At 47.7% G+C, this 22,673-nt stretch overlaps 1 protein-coding gene across 1 annotated transcript; it reads left to right on the plus strand.

Annotated features, from left to right (window-relative positions):
- The first annotated feature begins 5,333 nt into the window (after nucleotides 1-5,333).
- PTK6 (protein tyrosine kinase 6) lies at nucleotides 5,334-22,621 on the plus strand. The gene is made up of 9 exons (XM_083744474.1): nucleotides 5,334-5,718; nucleotides 6,596-6,859; nucleotides 10,780-10,901; nucleotides 12,643-12,806; nucleotides 14,377-14,530; nucleotides 15,300-15,461; nucleotides 17,140-17,321; nucleotides 18,397-18,550; nucleotides 20,447-22,621. Exons 1-9 carry the CDS (start codon nucleotides 5,627-5,629, stop codon nucleotides 20,632-20,634), a joined length of 1,482 nt encoding a protein of 493 aa, XP_083600600.1. The 5' UTR covers nucleotides 5,334-5,626; the 3' UTR covers nucleotides 20,635-22,621.
- Nucleotides 22,622-22,673: the final 52 nt, after the last annotated feature.

A 22,673-nucleotide genomic window follows, 5' to 3' on the forward strand; every position in this document is an offset into this window, starting at 1 on the left:
GTGACCCCATGGACCTGAGCACGCCAGGCACTCCTGTCTTCCACGGCCTCCCGCAGTTTGGTCAAACTCATGTTGGTAGCTTCGAGAACACTGTCCAACCATCTCTTCCTCTGTGGCCCCTTCTCTTTGTGCCCTCCATCTTTCCCAACATCAGGGTCTTTTCCAGGGAGTCTTCTCTTCTCATGAGGTGGCCAAAGTATTGGAGCCTCAGCTTCACAATCTGTCCTTCCAGTGAGCACTCAGGGCTGATTTCCTTCAGAATGGAGAGGTTTGGTCTTCTTGCAGTCCATGGGACTCTCAAGAGTCTCCTCCAGCACCAGAATTCAAAAGCATCAATTCTTGGTGAGGCTCTACTACTACTCGAATCTGAGTTTGTAGTTCCACACGATGTCTCCCCCACACCAAAAAAAGAGAGATGCATCTGGAGCTTGTTCGTTTATCTTGTTCAGCCTTCTTTTGGATCTCTCCATTCTATGGCAACAACAGCAGAAAAGTAAAAAAACAACAACTGCCCTGACATCTTCAGATGAATACAAATTTAATAGATAAAATAGAGCAATGATGGAGAAGTAGAGCTTTGTGTCATCCACATATTGCCAGACGTACTGTCTCCTAGTCCTACCTGTATATTTATTTTATTTTATTTATTAATTTGGTGTACTGCCCTATACCCCTAGTTCTCAGAGGATGTTGGGGACTGAAGGTGGGACCTTCCCTTTGCCTTGTTCGATGGAGGGCTGCAAAATCAGAAGCAAGAGTATATATGCCGGAGAAAATAAGTGAAAGGGAAACAGGAGATCCCAGCAGACTTTAGAGATGCCAAAATTATCAATCTCTTTTTAAAAAGGTGACAGAATGGATTGTGGAAACTATCAACGCATCTTTTTATTAGCTGTGGCCGGAAAAATTCTTGCAAGGATCTTAGCAAACTGTCCTTTAACAATATCCGAGGCGACCCTTCCTGAATCGCAAAATGGTTTTCGGCCTTCTAGGGGGACAGTGGGCATGATTTTCACCACTCAACAGTTTCAAGAAAAATGCAGACAGCAAAACCAACCCCTGTATATGCCGTTTATTGACCTAACTAAGGCTTTCGACACTGTAAATCGTAATACCATGTGGACCGTCCTTGTGAAAATTGGCTGCCCGGGTAAATTTCTGAACGTCATCCGGCTCCTCCATGATAATATGACAGCAACAATCGCAGATAGCAATGGCTCTCAAAGTGAACCATTCAGTGTTATCAAGTGTTAAACAGGGTTGTGTTATTGCCCCAACTCTATTCATTATTTTCATTGCCATGTTCCTACACTTTGTCGAAGGGAAACTACCCACTGGAGTAGAAATTATATATCGAACAGGTGGAAAGTTCTTCAATCTGAGCAGGCTGAAAGCAAAGAGTAAGGTTTCCGTAACTTCCGTCGTAGAGCTTCAGTATGCTGATGACAACGTAGTGTGCGCACGCTCAGAGGATGACCTCCAAACCATCCTAAATATCTTCACAGAAGCTTAGGAAAAGCTTGGCCTAACCCTCAACATCCAAAACAAAAACAAAAACAAAAAAAACACAAAGTGCTGCACCAACAAATACAAAATAACCCCTCTGCAGTGCCACAAATCAAGCTCAATGGGCAGACCTTTCCACAAGGGCCGACACGGATGCCAAAATCCTGCACTGCCTGAGCTCTGCAAGCGCAGCTTTCTCCTGATTGAAGTGCAGAGTGTTTGAGGACTGGGACATTAGCAGGGAAACCAAAATACTTGTTTCCAAAGCTATTGTACTACCAACCTTGACTGCATGCTTGTGAAACATGGACCACTTATAAACGCCATCTCCGACTCCTTGAAAGATTCCATCAACGGTGTCTTCGGAAATTTTTACACATCACTTGGGAAGACAGGCGCACTAATACCAGTGTATTGGAAGAAGCAAAGATCACCAGTGTTGAAGCGATGATTCTTCAACATCAACTTCCTTGGACTGGTTATGCCTGATTGTTGTCGTTTAGTCGTGTCCGACTCTTCGTGACCCCATGGACCAGAGCACGCCAGGCACTCCTGTCTTCTACTGCCTCCCGCAGTTTGGTCAGGCTCATGTTTGTAGCTTCTATGCCTGATTATCATCTTCCAAAGCAACTACTCTATTCCGAACTTAAAAATGGAAAGCGTAATGCTGGTGGTCAACAAAAAAAGTTTAAAGACTCTCTAAAAGCAAATCTAAAAAATGTAGTATAATCATCAACAGTTGGGAAACAATGGATCGTGAGTGCTCCAACTGGAAGACAGTCTTTACCAAAGGCATCATGAAACCTATGTCCCCACTGTGGAAGGACCTGTGGATCCAGAACTGGCCTCTAGTCACTTACTGTTAAGACCATATTCAAGGAAAACAATCTTACTTGACTAATAATAATAATAACAATAATTTATTAATCTTGCTGGGTTTCCCCAGTCACTCTAGACGGCTTCCAACAAAATATTAAAATACAGTAATGCATCAAACATTAAAAGCTTCCCTAAACAGGGCTGCCTTCAGATGTCTTCTAAAAGTTTGGTAGTTATTTTTCTCTTTGACATCTGATGGGAGGGCGTTCCACAGGGCGGGCGCCACTACCGAGAAGACCCTCTGCCTGGTTCCCTGTAACTTGGCTTCTCGCAGTGAGGGAACCGCCAGAAGGCCCTTGGTGCTGGACCTCAGTGTCTAGGCAGAATGATAGGGGTGGAGACGCTCCTTCAGGTATACTGGACTGAGGCAGTTTAGGGCTTTAAAGGTCAGCACCAACCCTTTGAATTGTGCTCGGAAACGTACTGGGAGCCAATGTAGATCTTTCAAGACCGGTGTTATGTGGTCTCGGCGGCCGCTCCCAGTCACCAGTCTAGCTGCTGCATTCTGGATTAGTTGTAGTTTCCGGGTCACCTTCAAAGTGATACGGAAGGGGGGGGGGCATGTCTTCTTCACCTTCTTCTTCGCTACAATATATCAATTTATTTCCAATTGTCAATGTCAAAAGGGACTAAAATCTATAAAATTCATAGAAAATCAACGTGCCAGTTTGCTCAATTTCTCTAGGACTCCATCACACCTCCCCTGTCCAGCATAATCCCTCAAGCAAGGTGTTAAGACCCTAATCCTGTCAAATCGCTCTGATCAGCCTTTCCTCCAGGCAATGTCAGGTGGCAGACTATGCATATTTGAGACCATTGTTTTCTCATCCCCAGGAATTGTTTATCTGTGCATATCTCCAGCTCTGCATATTCCCCCCTCCCTCCTCCATATGTTAATCTGTGTAACCCAACCTCCCTTTAATATATTCATGATGTAATCTGTGTAACCAAACCTCTCTTTAATGTATTCATGACGTGTTTTGCACTGTATTCTGGGACATGGAGGGAGTTTCAAAAACTCATGTCACCCCTTTCTCACTGTTCAATCTCGCCTTGAACCTGTTGCGCAATAAACTTGGATCTTCTGCAGTTTGCTCCTGTCTACGGCTGAGCTCATTTTCCTCCGCAGGGACCCACGGACTTAGTCCGATGAGCTGGGTGGCAGAGCAGCCTCGCACCCAGATTTTAGCCGTAACAAAAGGTAGCCCCATACAAAGCACATTTTAATCTCCAGCAGATATCACCAGAGCATGCAGCACTCTGGTGAGACAGCCTGCGTACCAGATGGAGCTGGTAGACAGCTGCCCTGGACACAGAATTGACCTGTGCCTCCATGGACAGTTATGAGTCCAAAATGACTCCCAGGAGACACACCTAGCAGTAGAAGCAATATTAAAGGTAAAGGTAAAGGTACCCCTGCCCGTACGGGCCAGTCTTGACAGACTCTGGGGTTGTGCGCCCATCTCACTTAAGAGGCCAGGGGCCAGCGCTGTCCAGAGACACTTCCGGGTCACGTGGCCAGCGTGACAAAGCTGCATCTGGCGAGCCAGAGCCGCACACGGAAACGCCGTTTACCTTCCCGCTGGTAAGCGGTCCCTATTTATCTACTTGCACCCAGAGGTGCTTTCGAACTGCTAGGTTGGCAGGCGCTGGGACCGAGCAGCGGGAGCGCACCCCGAACCGCCGACCTTTCGATTGGCAAGCCCTAGGCGCTGAGGCTTTTACCCACAGCGCCACCCGCGTCCCTAGAAGCAATATTAGCATATCACATTTGCCAAGCAGAAACTAATTCTATTTTTTCACCAAGAAAGGACAGCCCTGCCGAAGCAAGGCCTCAAAAAATTAGTTGAAAACTCATAAATGTTCCTCTCCACGGAAATCTTTAGTAAAAGGCGAAAGATTTATACGATCTGAAGAGAAACCAGAGTATGCTTTCTGCATCCGCACGGCACCAGCCACCGCACGCGCGCCTGCCCCTGAGGTTAGGGTGTCCTCGCCTGCGGGTCAAGATCGAGCTGCCCGGGCGCCCCGGAACACGCCTATCGCCTTCCCTGCAAGCTGTGTCCACGCCACAGCCGGAACCAGCACCGGCGGAGCCCGCGAGATCAACGCCGTGCTGGGCGCAAGGCATGCCGGTCGCGGCGGGATGCAAATGAGCACTCTCCGGCTCGTCCCAGGTCGCGAGTGCAGCCGGCAGGAGCGGGAGGGAGCGCCGTCTCTGCTGCGCCCTCTGGCGGCGAAGTGCGGTATTGCGGCTCCGTAGCCCCTCTTCTAGTCTCGGGTCATTTGCGGACAAAAGTGGAGCGGGGCGGAGACCATCGCTGGCTTTTCCCCTCCCGCCCTCCCTTCTTTGCCTGCACCCGCTCATGTCGGCCAGCTATCTCGTGATCTGCTGCTCCTGCTACCGCCGTGGCTTAATATCCACGGCAAGGCGCTCTGCACGCGCTCAGAAGCACTCTGCCCTTCAGCGGGGAGAAAGAGCAGGGCAGAAAGCCTCGCCCGCATTCCCTGTCTGGCGGTACTCTCCCTTCCCTCCTGGCATGCACCCTGCTGTCACAGGCAATTTATTCAGGATTTGCTGCTGCCGCTGTGGCTCAGTAGCGAGGGGTAGGCGCTCTGCACACGGTCAGAAGCACTTCTGCTTCGCCGAAGCTCAAAGGGATCAGAATCCGGAGCTGGAAATAAGTGGGAAATAGAAGGGAAATAAACTGAACCAGTACCCAAGGTTAGCTGAAATTTGGGTCGGTGCGTTGGCATGTTGGATTGGGAAATACCTGGATCCCAACTTTCTCCTGGTCTTCCCCAGACTCGTCTCTGGCACACTCCCCCTTTTCAGCCCTGGAGCTCTGACGTCATCAGGCCCTGGGAGTTTCCACAGCACGTGGAGGGGAAATCCTACATGAGATCCTCTCTCTGCCCTTGAAGAGGAAGATCCCGTGCAACTTCTTTTAGCCTCCGGGAGAACCTTGCGTTGGGTAACTTTCGGGAAGAAAGAATTCACATCAAAACAACAGAAGTGATGAGGAAGACTTCTGAAGTTATTATTATTGCCTGTTAGGATTTGCATACATACCCTTCACCCGAAGATTCCAGGGCAGATCGCAACAGAAAAATACAAAATGAGAATAGAAACAAAAACAAACAAACCACCCCCTTACCACAAACACATTTTTGAAAACCAGAAAATGTTAATCAGACCAATGCTTGGTTTTTTCCAGGCACGGAGCCACTGCAGAAAAGGATGCATGGTGTGAAGCCAGGTATGGCAAGAGTCATTTTGGCACCTGAGGCTCACCACAAAACGGGGTCCTTCTCCCCACCAGGGAAGAAGGGGTAAGTGAAGATCTACAATCACAAATGTGGGACAGATCTGCATTGAGATCTGCTGTCCCTGTGGATCCCGCCATCTGAGGCAGTCACCTCACTTTGCCTCATGGGTGGGCTGGCCCTGGTGTGTGTGTGTGTGTCATGCTCTCCCCAGGGAGACTCGCTTGGCACCATTGCTGTAGATCTTCAGGCGCCAGGCAAAAACATTCCTCTTTCACCAGGCCTTTGGCTGTTAACTTTCTGTGTGTCTCGCAGGTGCCCACTGTCCCCTGCCATCGCTGCCGGGGTCGTATAGCAGCGGCTTCTGGCGAGACGTCGCAAGAATTCCCAGAGATCACGCAACCGTCTGAGCAAGGCTTTGGCAGCGTTGGCACGGTCCCATGTCGCCTCGGGCAGCGAAACGGGATGGGCCTCCCCGCTTAGCCCATCTCCCAAAGGCTGACTCAGACGCCGAGAAGCCACGAGGTGTCGGGATTTGCATCCGGAGCCCCAGTCTCAGAGAAGGGAATCCACGCGTTCTCTTTCTCTTTCACCACCTCCTCCTTCCTCTTCTGTTGAAGGAACAACAACAGGGCAGGGCAAGAGGCAGGTTATTGCTCTCTCTCTCTAGTTCTCTCGTTCTTCCTTATAAAGAGGAAGTGGGGAAGGTTTTTCTCGCAAAGCCACCCTTGGCAGCCTCCACCTTATCTGGTGCAGATAAAAGGCAAGTCCGCAAGATTTGCAAAGGCTTTCCCAAGGTTCACCCACAGAGGTTTGTAGCAGGCGATGGGCCTTTGAAAAGGATTTGAGGCCAGAACGAATCTGGATTTCTGCAGTGTGTGGTGGGGGTGATTTTCTACAGAGGCATAAGATTTCACCCACACAGGCCATTAATCTGCTCCAGCCTTCAGCTCGCCTGCCTTGACACCATGACTTCCAAGCCTGCGCCACCATGGAGAGCCAGAAACTGCCTTTACACCAGCCTGTGGGACTTCAAAGCCATGACAGAGACAGAATTGAGTTTCCGGGCTGGAGATCTCTTCCAAGTGATCGAGAAGAAAGGAGAGTGGTGGTGGGCCAAGAAGCTGGATCCGTCCCGGACGGGTTTTGAGGAAGGCTATGTGCCTTACAACTACTTGGCCAAGCAAGAGACTATGGAGGCAGAACCGTAAGTACACGTCTGCAAATATTCCCAGCCAGTTTTAAAAGGAAGAAAATTGTGGCGTGCAGATGAGATCTGGGCATTGAGCGCTTTGGATTTAGGGTCTCCCCAATACCTTGACTTAATGTGGATTGAGAATTCCTTTGTCCTTCCCCAAAAGACCGGAAGCATGTCTATTAGGCTTAATAGGAATGGAAATCAAAATGGGAGGCCAAAATCTGTTCATGTATGCTACGGTCGCTGCAAGAACCCTCCTGGCCCAAAGATGAAGTTGACAGAATATGCAGAACTTGCCAAATTGTCAGGGAGGATCCAGGACCAGGAAGATAAAAGATACCAAAATAATTGAAGTAAATTTATTGAATATTTAAAGGAGAATTGTAAAGAGGTCAAGACACTAGCAGGATTGACATAATACCTTCAATGTATAATAGTACTATTGTGAGAATGAAGTGCACGATAGAAAGGGGTTAAATCAGTGGCGTAGCATGGGGGGTTCAGGGGGGGCCGGCCGCACCGGGCGCAACATCTGGGGGTTAGGGTTAGGGGGCGCATATCCGCGGGTTAGGGGGCGCAAATTACTTGCCTTGCCCCGGGTGCTGACAACCCACGCTACGCCACTGGGTTAAATATACCAATTGCAGGGAGGGGGGAGTTGCGACTCGGCAGAGTCAAAGGGAATGTATGGTATTAATATGGTTTGTTGGAAAAGAACATGTAAGGAAAACAATAAAAAATTACTTGGGAGAAAAAGAGAATCCCTTTGTCCTACAATTTCCCCTTGCTTTCTCCTCCAGCAAGTGCTGCACAGCACTTTCTGCTCCCTAAACCCAGAGGTTCCCCATGCTTTGAAAATCTGATTTGGGAAGAGATACATCAGTGGCCCGGGGAATTTGGAAAGAGTGTTGGGCAGCAGTAGTTGGGGGTGTGGGAGCTACATGGATGAGGGAAAATTAAAAAGACGCCCATGAGAGGTTTACAACCTGCATTAAACCAAGATGTGGACAGGCACCTAACCCACATTCCGATTCTGGGCCTGCAAAAGCCAGATTGATTTGATATGCAGATTTGTTGGCTTCATTTGATTTCACATGCAAAAGAAAAACCAAAAACAGGTGCATTCCCTCTTCTCCTACTTTGGCAAAGCCTTGTGAGGAGACGGTGAAGCACAGGAGCAGAATGCAATTTCACCCATACATTATCTCCTGTCTTCATTCCAGCCTTGTAGGATTGCTTTGTTGTTGTTGTTGTTGTTGTTGTTTAGTCATTTAGTTGTGTCTGACTCTTCGTGACGCCATGGACCAGAGCATGCCAGGCACTCCTGTCTTCCACTGCCTCCCGCAGTTTGGTCAAACTCATGCTGGTAGCTTCGCGAACACTATCCAACCATCTCGTCCTCTGTCGTCCCCTTCTCTTTGTGCCCTCCATCTTTCCCAACATCAGGGTCTTTTCCAGGGAGTCTTCTCTTCTCATGAGGTGGCCAAAGTACTGGAGCCTCAGCTTCAGGATCTGTCCTTCCAGTGAGCACTCAGGGCTGATTTCCTTCAGAATGGATAGGTTTGATCTTCTTGCAGTCCATGGGACTCTCAAGAGTCTCCTCCAGCACCAGAATTCAAAAGCATCAATTCTTCGGCAATCAGCCTTCTTTATGGTCCAGCTCTCACTTCCATACATCACTACTGGGAAAACCATACCTTTAACTATATGGACCTTTGTTGGCAAGGTGACGTCTCTGCTTTTGTAAGATAACTTTAAGGCTTGCCTTTTCAGGCAAAGGAGGGAGAAAAGCTTGCTCTCAACTCAGGTTGGAAATAAAGCTGCGGCTGCTCCCAGGGATGTGGGTTCTGCACCTGCTTTTGTGCTGGAGGTTGCAGAATTTGCTGCATGCCGTGCACAGGAGTGCACTTTCTTAAGAAGAGAGGGCTATTGAAGGCTGCTAGCTAGGATGACTCCGTAGAAGGAGGAAGTAATATTTCTGAATGCCAGTTGCTGGAAACCACAGGAGGAGAAAGAGGGCATTTGTGCTCAGTTCCTGCATCTGACATCTGGGTGGCTGCTGTGAGAACAGGATGGTGGACTAAATGGGACCATTAGCCTGTCCAGCAGATTCTTCTCATCTTTCTCCATGTCCCCAGTACTGGATTTGCCTTTTTGGACCACACCTGCACATTGAACCACAGAGCTGGGAAGGAGGAAAAAGCTCTCCAGTGCAACTCCCTGTGGTTCAGGTTTCTTGTTTTTAAAATGTCTGTGCCCCTCAATCATACTGTTCTCTTTTTTAATAAAAAATTCCTTCCAGTAGCACCTTAGAAACCAACTAAGTTACCGTATTTTTCGCTCTATAAGACGCACCAGACCACAAGACGCACCTAGTTTTTGGAGGAGGAAAATAAGAAAAAAATATATTCTGAATCTCAGAAGCCAGAACAGCAAGAGGGATCGCTGTGCAGTGAAAGCAGCAATCCCTCTTGCTGTTCTGGCTTCTGGGATAGCGGCGCAGCCTACATTCGCTCCATAAGATGCACACACATTTCCCCTTACTTTTTAGGAGGGAAAAAGTGAGTCTTATAGAGCAAAAAATACGGTAGTTACAGTCATACCTCAGGTTACAGACGCTTGAGGTTGTGTTTTTTCGGGTTACGGACCCGCTGAAACCCAGAAGTACCAGAACGGGCTATTTCTGGGTTTCGAGGGCTGTGCATGCGCAGTAGCGCTAAATCGCAACCCGCGCATGCGCAGACGCACCACTGCGGGTTGTAAATGCTGCAGGTTGCAAACATGCATCCTGCACGGATCACGTTTGCAACCCAAGCACCTACTGTATTGGTATGAGCTTTCGTGTGCATGCACACTTCTTCAGATACACTGAAACAGAAGTCACCAGACCCTTATATATAGTGAGAGGGTGGGGAGGTGTATTAGTGAGAAGGGTGGTGGGAATGGGTGATTGGCTGATAGGTGTGGTAAACCTTTTGGACTGTTTAATAATAATAATAATAATAATAATATATTTATTATTTATACCCCGCCCATCTAGCTGAGTTCCCCCAGCCACTCTGGGTGGCTCCCAATCAAGTGTTAAAAACAGTACAGCATTAAAGATTAAAAACTTCCCTAAACAGGGCTGCCTTCTAAAAGATGTCTTCTAAAAGTCTGGCAGTTGTTTTTCTCTTTGACATCTGGTGGGAGGGCGTTCCACAGGGCGGGCGCCACTACCGAGAAGGCCCTCTGCCAGGTTCCCTGTAACCTCACTTCTCGCAATGAGAGAACCGCCAGAAGGCCCTCGGCGCTGGATCTCAGGGCTGAACGATGGGGGTGGAGACGCTCCTTCAAGTATACAGGACCGAGGCCGTTGTTAATGACTGCAATTGGTCTTACAGGAAAAATCAAGGGGTGAGATGGCTAAAAATAGCTTGATAATGAAATAAGAATCCAATGTCTCTATTCAGACCAGGTCTCTCCGTGGTTTTAAGTTTGGTAATAAATTGCAATTCAGCAACTTCTCTTTCCAGTCTATTTCTGAAATTCTTTTGTAATAAGACAGCTACTTTGAGATCTTGTATAGAACATCCTGGGAGACTGAAGTCTTCTCCTACTGGTTTCTCTGTCTTGTGATTCCTGATATCAGATTTATGTCCATTTCTCCTTTGGCGTAGGGTTTGTCCTGTTTTTAATCTGATCCAGCCAATTTAGTGCACTGTTCCTCTCCAGCATTACCTCCCTGCTCTTCCTGGAGACACCAGGGATTGAACCATCAACCTTGTGCTTGCAGAGCAAATACAGAGCTATGCCTTATCCTAACAAGCAGTTACCATAAAATTACTGTTTCTCATTCTTCTGTGACCTTGTTGAGAGTTGCTCTACTGCTGAACTGCAACCCTTCTTCCCTGAAAGGAAAGCAAATTTTTAAATTGTTCCTTTTGTAGGTGGTTCTTTGGGCAGATCTCCCGTTCTGAAACAGTCCATCGGCTCATGTCAGACGAGAATAAGGTTGGAGCCTTCCTAATCCGTATCAGCGAGAAAAAGGGTGCTGAGTATGTTTTGTCAGGTAAGTGTTTTTCACTTCCTACCTTTCCGACTTGAGCGACCAGTTGCAAAGGAGAAGAAGCTCGTAGTAATTTTCTTATAGAGCTGGGTTTTCATTTTGTTAAACGTATATATCGCTCACCACCGCAAGAAGCCCTGCAGCGATTTACGCCAGAGACATCGGCAATAAGATTTCTGCTAACTACCGTTTCTTGGTGATTCTTCTGCCGCAGCAGCTTACAAGTTTTAATATAGAATGGAACAGAATAAGAATCCTCATAAACAGGCCAGAGTAGGCTGTCGAAAATCCAGCATAAAACAAAGGCAGAATGGAAATGGAAAACGAAACGAAAGACCTGGTCGTTTTTAAAAGAAAAGATGTCATCCAAAAGTTGCCCAAAAGAAACTAACAATGGTGTTGGGGGGGAAACTCCTTGTGTGAGGAGTTCCAAAGATCAGATTCCATGGTGGAATAGACAACCTTTTTTAGCCGTGGGCCGGTCCACCGTCTCTCAGATCATGTGGTGGGCCGGACTATATTTTTTTTGGGGGGGGGGGGGGATGAACGAATTTCTATGCCCCACAAATAACCCAGAGGTGCATTTTAAATGAAAGCACACATTCTACTCATGTCAAAACATGATGATTCCTGGACCGTCTGCGGGCCGGATTTAGAAGGCAATTGGGCCGGATCCAGCCCACGGGCCTTAGGTTGCCTACCCATGGAATAGTCCCTGTCTCCTATGACCTAGTCCTAGCGGGTCCTCTGAGGGCAATCTCAACATCTGGGCAGGTTTATCCTGGAGCAGAAGGTGCTCTAAGCAACTTGTATCCACCCCCATTGTTCAGCCCGGACACTGAGGTCCACGCCGAGGGCCTTCTGGCGGTTCCCTTCCTGCAAGAAGTGAGGTTGCAGGGAAGCAGGCAGAGGGCCTTCTCGGTAGTGGCACCCGCCCCGTGAAACGCCCTCCCAACAGATGTCAAAGAGATAAACAACTACCTGACATTCAGAAGACATCTGAAGGCAGCCCTTTTTAGGGAAGTTTTTAATATTTAATGCTGTATTGTTTTTAACACTTGATTGGGAGCCGCCCAGAGTGGCTGGGGAAACTCAGCCAGATGGGCGGGGTATAAATAATAAATTATTATTATTATTATTATTATTATTATTATTATTATTATTATGTTTCCAGGTTGTTTAATCCTAGAATTGTAGAGTTGGAAAGGACCCCGAGGGTCATTTAGTCCAACCCCGTGCAATGCAGGGTTTAATAATAATAATAATAATATTTGTAATATTTGTACCCCGCCCATCTGGCTGGGTTTCCCCAGCCACTCTAGGCAGCTTCCAACAAAGATTAAAAAATACATTATAAGTTAGAAGCAACCCTTTCGGTTGTGCCAGGGAAACTGTGCTGAAAACGGGACTTTCATGTGGCTAATCTGAGAGCGCTGATGTACCGCTCTGGACAAAATCTGGACCCGACTTCCAAAGGCACAGGAGCCTCCTTCGAGTCGCCGCGTTAAAATGTCAGATGCGGAGGAACATTTGCCCAAAGCCTCTCCCACACTCGGGTATGAAGCGCAGCAGATCCTGTCCTGAACAGAACCGTGTGGGAGATGGCAGCCTGCCTAGTTTTCACCAGGGCACTTACGGGAACAGGAAGATAACAACCTGTAATGATTTGGGTGTTCCCCCGGCTTCCCCTCCCCTCTCTGCATTGTTCCCTCTTTTTCTGACTCTCCTTTCCGCGATTTCACAGTCCGAGATGAGTCACTGGTGAGGCACTACAAGATCTTGCGCAACGACCAGGGAGCTTACTACATGAACGCCACACGCTCCTTCCCAGATCTGCTCTCCCTCGTAGAGTATTACAAAGAGAAAGCGCTCACCCACGGGCTGAGGCTCTTGACCCCGTGCTACAAGGTAAGTCCAAATTTGCAACTGCAGACGCATTGGGCCGGCCCCGCTTAGCAAACGGAAGTGAGCATGAGAAGGTCAAATGTCCTTTAATGACCTAACACTTTGTTGTCCATGTCTTCTGAATGGCATCTCCCGAAAAGAAATTCAACCTGTATTTTAAAGCCGTCTGGCATCTTCCCATATGAACCTACCCGGACCCTGAGATCATAACCCAAGGCCCTTCTGCATGTGCCTCCTCCTCAAGAGGTCCGGAGGGTGGCAACACGAGAACAGGGCCTTCTCTGCAGTGGCTCCCCATCTGTGGAATGCTCTCACCAGGGAAGTTCGCCTAGTGCCTTCATTATACAGTGGTACCTCGGGTTACAGATGCTTCAGGTTACAGACTCTGCTATCCCAGAAATAGTACCTCAGGTTAAGAACTTTACCTCAGGATGAGAACAGAAATTGTGCGGTGGCGGCGGGAGGCCCCATTAGCTAAAGTGGTGCCTCAGGTTAAGAACTGTTTCAAGTTAAGAACGGACCTCCAGAACGAATAAAGTTCTTAACCCGAGGTACCACGTTCCTTTTTAACCAGGCCTTTGGCTGATCTCATTGACATCCAACACCCTTTCAGAATGTGGCTTGGGGGGCGGGGAGGGCATTATTGAGTTACAGTGGTACCTCGGGTTAAGTACTTAATTTGTTCCGGAGGTCCATTCTTAACCTGAAACTGTTCTTAACCTGAAGCACCACTTTAGCTAATGGGGCCTCCTGCTGCCGCCGCACTCCCGCTGCGTGATTTCTGTTCTCATCCTGAAGCCAAGTTCTTAACCCGAGGTACTATTTCTGGGTTAGCGGCATCTGTAACCTGAAGCGTCTGTAACCCGAGGTACCACTGTACTATCTTTGGTTTGATTTTATATGTTGTGGTCTTGTTGCGAACCGCCCTGAGACCTCCTGGTATAGGGCGGTGTATAAGTTGAATAAATAATAATAATAATAATAATACTCAAAATATTATCTAAATTCTACAATTTATCAATTTCTAACATTCACCAGCTCTAGCGGCTATGGGTGCCTGTGCACCCCAAAACTCTGTCACCCTGGGTCCGTAACCATAAGGTGAAACCAACGGTTCACAGAAAGATGGCCATCAGTCATGGATGCTTTAGCTGAAAGTCCTGCATGCAGGCAGTAGGATGAGATGATTCTTGGAATAACTTCCAACTCAATCATTCTAAGAACTTGAGAAGGGAAGTTTTTGAAGTCTTTAGGGTTACTGTTATGTACTAAAGTTCTCACCCTGGGCCAGCAGGGGGATACTGTAGATAGTTATGCAAATAAGGGATCGAAAGTGACGCTCAGTGATTGGATAGTTTTAGAAAATTGTTACAGTTACGTTGTACTGGAGCTCTATATAAGCAGGCTGACTGAACCCTTCAGTTCAGTTCTGTCCTGGCCTCTGAATAAACAAGAGCTGTTTGAAGAATCGCTGTGTCGTCTGATATGTTCACCCACAACTTAACAGTTACATTGGTCCTCTGGGTGTACCTTAGGTAACAAAGTCTTGCCGTTTCTTTTCTTTCGACTCCAGCAAGAGCCCACGGCGATGCCGCACTGGGAGGACTGGGAGAGGCCAAAGGAAGAGTTCCGCCTCGGCCGGAAACTGGGCGCAGGTTACTTTGGAGAAGTCTATGAAGGATACTGGAAGGACAGAGTCAGAGTTGCCATCAAAGTGCTCCCCAGAGGTGAGAGTTTGGCTTCGCACAGGAGCAAAGGAAGCTGCCTTTATCATGCCAGGTTGCTGTTGAAGAGGCCTTGGAAACATCAGCTGGTCCAAAGAGAAGCCGCCAGATTAGTGATTGGGCTTCCTTGTTGTTGTTAATATGCAGCCCATCTGACTGTGTTGCACCCAGCCAATCTGGGTGGCTCCCAACAAAATATTAAAAACACAATAAAACCTCAAACGTGAAAATATTCCTATTCACCCTTCTTCAGCCAGGGAAGTCAGGAAAAAATATACCGTATTTTTTGCTCTATAAGACTCACTTTTCCCCTCCTAAAAAGTAAGGGGGGATGTGTGTGCGTCTTATGGAGCAAAATGCAGGCTGCGCAGCTATCCCAGAAGCCAGAACAGCAAGAGGGATCGCTGCTTTCACTGCGCAGCGATCCCTCTTGCTGTTCTGGCTTCTGAGATTCAGAATATTTTTCTTCCTGTTTTCCTCCTTCAAAAACTAGGTGCGTCTTGTGGTCTGGTGCGTCTTATAGAGCGAAAAATACGGTGTGTTCCTAAATTGCCTCTTGACAATACAAAGTTTTCAGACCTTGAAAAGGCCTTTCCTTTACAAGTGCGACAATGGTCAGTGTAATAGGTCGATGAGAAGGTTGGTGGTTCGAGCCTACTGAGGGACGACCGTGGGCAGGATTCCTGCATTGCGGGGGTTGGTCTAGATGACCCTCAGGGTCCCTTCCCACTCTTATGATTCTGTCTGCTTGCTTCCCTCCCACCCCTGGCAGCTGATCTGACGTACCAGGACATGTTCAAAAATGAAACTGAGGCGATGAAGAAGCTGAGGCACAAGCACATCCTCTCCCTCTACGCCATCTCGACTCGTGGGGACCCCGTGTACATCATCACGGAGATAATGAGCAAAGGGAACCTCCTAGAATTCCTCCGAGGTGAGACCTTTGAACAAGGTGCTTCCTTGACTGTAACCGGCTTCCTGCATTGCTCGCAGGTAGGGCTCTCACCGTTTCCTGAGTGGGACATAGAATCATAGAATCATAGAATCCTAGAGTTGGAAGAGACTACAAGGGCCATCGAGTCCAACCCCCTGCCAAGCAGGAAACACCATCAGAGCACTCCTGACATATGGTTGTCAAGCCTCTGCTTAAAGACCTCCAAAGAAGGAGACTCCACCACACTCCTTGGCAGCAAATTCCACTGTCGAACAGCTCTTACTGTCAGGAAGTTCTTCCTAATGTTTAGGTGGAATCTCCTTCTTGTAGTTTGGATCCATTGCTCCGTGTCCGCTTCTCTGGAGCAGCAGAAAACAACCTTTCTCCCTCCTCTATGTGACATCCTTTTATATATTTGAACATGGCTATCATATCACCCCTTAACCTCCTCTTCTCCAGGCTAAACATGCCCAGCTCCCTTAGCCGTTCCTCATAAGGCATCGTTTCCAGGCCTTTGACCATTTTGGTTGCCCTCCTCTGGACACGTTCTAGTTTGTCAGTGTCCTTCTTGAACTGTGGTGCCCAGAACTGGACACAGTACTCCAGGTGAGGTCTGACCAGAGCAGAATACAGTGGCACTATTACTTCCCTTGATCTAGATGCAATACTCCTATTGATGCAGCCCAGAATTGCATTGGCTTTTTTAGCTGCCGCGTCACACTGTTGGCTCATGTCAAGTTTGTGGTCAACCAAGACTCCTAGATCCTTTTCACATGTACTGCTCTCAAGCCAGGTGTCACCCATCTTGTATTTTTGCCCAAGTGCAATACTTTACATTTCTCCCTATTAAAATTCATCTTCACTTCAGCGCTTCTCTCTCCACTTCTGACACCGTGTTGCCACCTTCTGATGCTCACGTGTTGTGGGTACTTGTCTGCTGGGAAAACTCCCCACAGGCGTTTCCACACAGGGGATCCACAGGTTTGGGAACCCAGTACAACCGAGGGTCCTGCTTGCGTGAAGACCCTGCTCTCGAGAAGCCCAATTCTTTGTCATCGGAGGGCAGAGCTAGAGCAGCCACAGGGGTCAGACAGGAAACACAGCCCTGCTTCTGCCTGAAATCACGAGTGCTGAACACAAGTCACATGTGAATGTTGGTGTTTGAGCTAGATGATCTGTTGTGGTCTTTTCCAGCTGTGCAACGGATATTGGTCCAAAGGGGCAAATGGGGCACTGCCACACCCACTTCAGTTTTCCCGTTACCCACCCACCTTCCTGCTTGCCCCCCATCCAAAGCATGGCATTATCTACCAGCTTCCTCCTCCTGAGGCCTCAATGTTGCCCTTGTAGAACTCAGCAGAGAGGATGACGGAGGAGGCAAATCCACAATTAGTTGGCTCTGCCTGTCCGTGGCTCTCTGGCGAGTGATGCGGTGGCTTGGGTGCCCGCAGGCTCCGCGCTGCCCCAAATGGTCCGCCCACTGACTGCCTGCCCCCCAGCTGTAGGGCGGCTGAGTGGGAAGAGGCAGGCAGACTCCTCAGAGTCCCCACAGAGCATCCTGACTGCAAGGGGCCATTGGCACGATCCAACAGGCTCTCCTTATGGAAACGATAAGCAAAACTTTCAGAAGAAACGCAGACAGATCCTAACTGGAATGCCCCTCTATGTTTACTTCCAGGTTCCGAAGGGGAGCACCTGCACATAGCAGAGCTGGTGGACATGGCGTCCCAGGTGGCAGATGGCATGTGCTACCTGGAGACGCAGAAATTCATCCACCGAGACCTCGCTGCCAGGAACATCCTGGTCGGAGAGAACAACATCTGCAAAGTGGGAGATTTTGGGATGGCCAGGCTGATCAAGGTATTCTCTTGAGGCGGTGGACTTGTAAAAGGGTAAAAGAGTACAGTCATACCTCTTGTTACGTTTGCTTCAGGTTAAATCTTTTCAGGTTGCGTCCCGCAGCAACCTGGAAGTACCGGAAAGGGTTACCTCTGGGTTTCGCCGCTCGCGCATGCGCAGACGCTCAAAATGACGTCACACGCATGCGCAGAAGCGGCTAATCATGACCCACGCACACACAGACGCGGGTTTTGTTCTGCTCATGTTGCGAATGGGGCTCCGGAACGGATCCCGTTCACAACCAGAGGTACCACTGTATGATGCATAATGAATTTTAAAAAATGTTTAAAAGTACTTTCCCCCCAAAACCCAGAGTCCTTTCTGTTGGGGATAATTCAGACTGAGATCCCCAGGTGTCAAAAAAGGTTATTTATGTATGCTACTACTGCGGCCCGTGTTTTGTTAGCCCCAAAATGGAAAACGAGCGAGGTCCCAACCAAAGAAGAATGGCAACTTAAGTTGACAGAATATGCGCAGCTTGCAGACTTAACATCTAAAATAAGAGAACAAGAAGAACATACGTTTAGAGAAGATTGGAAAACGTTTATTGAATATATGGGGAATATCTGTGTACAGCTGAAAACACCGGCAGCATAAAGATAAATTTAACAGTGTAGATAGGTTTTGATGGATGCAATACTGGAATACTGAATGGTATAGTTTTTGTAAAATATGCAGGGATTTATGAGATGTAAAATGAACCACGGAAAGAGAAGAAGGGAAGTCACTGATATCTTAAGGATGTAAAAATGAGTACCTTAAATTGTAAAACAGAAAATTTAATAAAAAATATATACAAAAACGAAAAGGAATTTTCTTGAGGCTTGGGGAGTGTTGACAGTAAATAAAAATAGGTTATGCCCCAGCTGGTGTTTGCTGTGCATTTAAAAAACAACAACAACAAGGAATTCTGCACCAATATGACACCAAGATTTGCTGAATTCTGTGGCTCATGCAGTTAATAATAAAAGTGCACAATTGTAAAGTGTTCAATGGGTTGTTGTTATACATACATGTTGTTCTTCTGTTCTCGCAGGACAACGTTTACGAATCTTACTCCCACAACGTCCCCTACAAATGGACGGCACCGGAAGCCCTTTCCCACGGCCGCTACTCCGTCAAATCCGACGTTTGGTCCTTCGGAATTCTCCTGTATGAAATCATGACCCTTGGCCAGAACCCATATCCAGGTGCGTTTGAGATCCGGGGCATCGTAGGAACAGAGGAAACTGCTTTATACTGAGTCAGACCACTGGTCCTCCCAGATCAGTGCTGCCAGCACTAACTGGCAGAGGCTGTTGATGTTTCCCAGCCGGGCACATTCCCAGCCTTACAGCGGCGGAACCAGGGTAGCTTCTCTATCCCTGAGCTACGGCCCTTCTGCAAGTCATTTTGGCAGTGAAGACAGCACAGGACCTGCCCCAGCTGGAGGCTTTTAAGCAGAGATTGGATGGTCATCTGTCATGGATGCTTTACTTGAGATTCCTGGGTTGGACTAGATGAGCTTTGGGGTCTTTTCTATGATTCTATGATGAATGCATAGCCATGCTAGTCTTAGGCTACAAGATTTATAGTGTTAATTCAGCCCTTCCGCCTGGAAGGGTTGCACACGTGAAATAAATGGGTATTTATATGCTTGGGAAACAATAAAGGCGCTGGTTGCAAGGAAACAAGAACGGCCAGCTATGAGAATGGATTAAAATAAATAGAAGGATGAGAAGGTGATCAAAGAAGAAGAATTATGTGGTAAACAACAGGAAGCAACGGACATAGGTTTGTAACAGGAGCGGGAAACCTAATTATTTTTTTAAAAAATTGTATTAAATTTAAGTAATTTGGATTGATTCATTAAAATTTTGAAAACTAATAAAAATTGACGATACTATTAGTATAAAGACACAATGTATAATAGAGATTAAAGATTAAAGGATGTCAAGCTGAGGAGGGAGGAAGCCACATGGGTATATAGTAGTCGTACCTCCGCTTACGTAGCCCTCCAGTTAGGTAAACTTCGGGATACGTAAGCGGCAAACCCGGAAGTATATTTCCAGGTTTTTGCCGCACGCACATGGGCAGAAGCGCTAGACCGCATGTGCATGTGCAGAAGCAGTCCTCCAGTTGTGAAAACCTCGGGATCCGGCCAGACCTCTGGAACGGATCCCATCCGCAACCAGAGGTACCACTGTGTAGTTTCTATTACCGTATTTTTCGCTCTATAATACACACTTTTTCCCTCCTAAAAAGTAAAAGGAAATGTGTGTGCATCATATGGAGCGAATGCAGGCTGCGCAGCTATCCCAGAAGCCAGAACAGTGAGAGGGATCGCAGCGCTCCCTCTCGCTATTCTAGCTTCTGGCTTAGCCGCGCTCTGTCCCTTCCCCCACCTCCCAGAAAAGTCCACAAGTGCCGCGCTCCCCTTAAAGAGCCACGCAGATTGTCTGTGCATCTCTTGGGGGCTTTTCCCCGAGGAGAGAGAAGAGCAACCCGCTCCCTTTAAAGGATATTTTTTTTCTTGCATTCCCCCTCTAAAAACTAGGTGCGTCTTATGGTGAGGTGCTTCTTAATGGAGCGTAAAATACGGTAATTTGATAAACACAGGATTTGAATTTGTTAATTTGTAACTGTGATTTTGCAACTGTAATTTTTCGTTCTTGAACAATAATAATAATAAAAATAAATTGATGATCATTTTAAAATATAATGTTAATTCAGCAGCACCTGCAGCATTTTAAATGCAGCTACACTTAATATTACTATTACTATTACTATTACTATTACTATTACTATTACTATTACTATTACTATTACAGTGGTACCTCTGGTTGCAAACGGGATCCGTTCCGGAGGCCCATTCACAACATGAAAAGCACTGTATCCGTGCAGGTGTGCGGCGCCATTTGGCACTTGTGCGCATGTGCAAAGCATGACTTAGCACTTGTGCGCATGCACAAGCGGCGAAACCTGGAAGTAACCCTTTCCGGTACTTCTGGGTTGCCGCAGGACATAACCTGAAGGAACGTAACATGAAGCAAACGTAACATGAGGTATGACTGTATTAACGTTATCGTTTTCCTCGCTCTTTTCAGGTATGACCAACAGTGAAGTTTTCAAGCACGTCCAGACCGGTTTCCGGATGCACTGCCCTCTCAACTGCCCTGCCACAATGTACAACATCATGTGTGCATGCTGGGACCTGAACCCAAAAGAGAGGCCAGACTTCAAGCAGCTCCGAGGGCAGCTCCAGAGTTTCACCAACTACGAGAACCCGGAATGAAAGAAGCAGCTTCCTCTTTCCTCCTCCTCCTCCTCCCTTTAAACCTTGCAAATTTCATACGGAAAAAACCGACCTCTAGTGAACTGATAGTCCGTATAGTGAAAGCTATGGTTTTCCCAGTAGTGATGTATGGAAGCGAGAGCTGGACCATAAAGAAGGCTGATTGCCGAAGAATTGATGCTTTTGAATTATGGTGCCAGAGGAGACTCTTGAGAGTCCCATGGACTGCAAGAAGATCAAACCTCTCCATACTGAAGGAAATCAGCCCTGAGTGCTCACTGGAAGGACAAATCCTGAAGCTGAGGCTCCAATATTTAGGCCACCTCATGAGAAGAGAAGACTCCCTGGAAAAGACCCTGATGTTGGGAAAGATGGAGGGCACAAGGAGAAGGGGATGACAGAGGACGAGATGGTTGGACAGTGTTCTCGAAGCTACCAAGATGAGTTTGACCAAACTGTGGGAGGCAGTGGAAGACAGGAGTGCCTGGCGTGTTCTGGTCCAGGGGGTCAAGAAGAGTTGGACACGACTAAACGACTAAACAACAAGTGAAATGAAGCGTGCGCACAACTTGGGAGGGCAGAGGAGCAGGGCTTTGGGCTTCTGTGATAAAAACAGACTCCGACTGCGGACATGTGATATTGGCATTGCAGGATAAGAGATTAAGAAGAGCTGGATCAGGCCAAACTCCTCTCAGGGCCGGCATCTTGTTCTCACAGTGGCCAAGCAGATGCCCAAGGAAAGCCTGCAAACAGGACATGAGTGCGAGAGCCGTCTGAGCTGGTCCCCATTACTACATCTCATGGGAAGAGAGGAAGGGTGGGATCTGGGGACAGGCCCATTTAACTGTCGCTCATGAAGAGCAGGTGGCGCTGTGGTCTAAACCACTGAGCCTCTTGGGCTTGCCGATCGGAAGGTCGGCGGTTCGAATCCCCGCGACGGGGTGAGCTCCCGTTGCTCGGTCCCTGCTCCTGCCAACCTAGCAGTTCAAAAGCACGCCAGTGCAAGTAAATAAATAGGTACCGCTCTGGCAGGAAGGTAAACGGCGTTTCCGTGCGCTGCTCTGGTTCGCCAGAAGCGGCTTCGTCATGTTCGCCACATGACCCGGAAGCTGTACGCCAGCTCCCTCAGCCAATAAAGCGAGATGAGCGCCACAACCCCAGAGTCGGTCACGACTGGACCTAATGGTCAGGGGTCCCTTTACCTTTACCTACAAGTTACTATATACAAGAACAGAAACAGATCTTTACTACCTCTCTCTTAAACTCCAAACGACTCTCAGAACACCACACTGACCAACACACACTCCAGTCAGTAAGATCATAAGCCATCATGCCTGTGTGAGACCTCAACCAATGGTAGAGCTATATCCAAGGTCTCATATCTTTAGGCAGAATAACCTTTGGCCAACTCTTAATTGACTCTGTGTGAAGCTGCACAGAATGGCACGTAGTAAAAAAAAAACCCAACATGTTTCCCCACCAGACCCCCACCTGTGGGGGAGAACAGACACACATCTACATCAGCCACTGGTGCTCAGTCCTAAGGAGAAGGTTTTTGCGCCTCTCCTCTCTTCAGAACAGGAGGAGGGGTAGGGTCTAATCCTGGCATACAATGGAACGTGGGTGTGTTTAATGCAGGAGAGACGGAGCCAATACGAGGAGGAAGAGCAAGGAGTCTTCCAAATATTGTGGATTTTAAAGGGGGTGTACTGAGACCTTTCGCAGCAGTAGGCAAGCTGGCAGGTACAGTTGCTGTACTGGTGAACCTTTCTCTGTGGCAGCAAACATGATGGTCTTCAATTGATGCTGATGTGCTTGTTTGGGAGTTCAGCTGTTTAAAATAAAAGGGCATCTGCCTGGTAGATTCCACTGGCTTGTTCAGATCAAGTGACCAAACCTCAAGGGACTGTCCTTGGAATTAACTCATTGCAACCTGATTGCTGCATTAATCAGTTGTATATTAAAAGTGTGTTAACGACAAACGAAATTTCTGTCTCTCTAAATATCACGTCTGAAAGTGGCCGACGGAAATGAATACA

Source organism: Podarcis gaigeae, assembly GCF_964106915.1.
Source record: "Podarcis gaigeae genome assembly, chromosome: 6".
Taxonomy (NCBI): domain Eukaryota; kingdom Metazoa; phylum Chordata; class Lepidosauria; order Squamata; family Lacertidae; genus Podarcis; species Podarcis gaigeae.

What these genes read in the sequence shown, in the direction of transcription:
- PTK6 (XM_083744474.1), top strand. Translation starts at nt 5,627, where the DNA reads ATGCATGGTGTGAAGCCAGGTATGGCAAGAGTCATTTTGGCACCTGAG. An exon ending in TCCCCACCAGGGAAGAAGGG is followed by an intron (nt 5,719 to 6,595) that starts GTAAGTGAAGAT and finishes AATCTGCTCCAG; the next exon opens with CCTTCAGCTCGCCTGCCTTG. An exon ending in CCTCCTAGAATTCCTCCGAG is followed by an intron (nt 15,462 to 17,139) that starts GTGAGACCTTTG and finishes GTTTACTTCCAG; the next exon opens with GTTCCGAAGGGGAGCACCTG.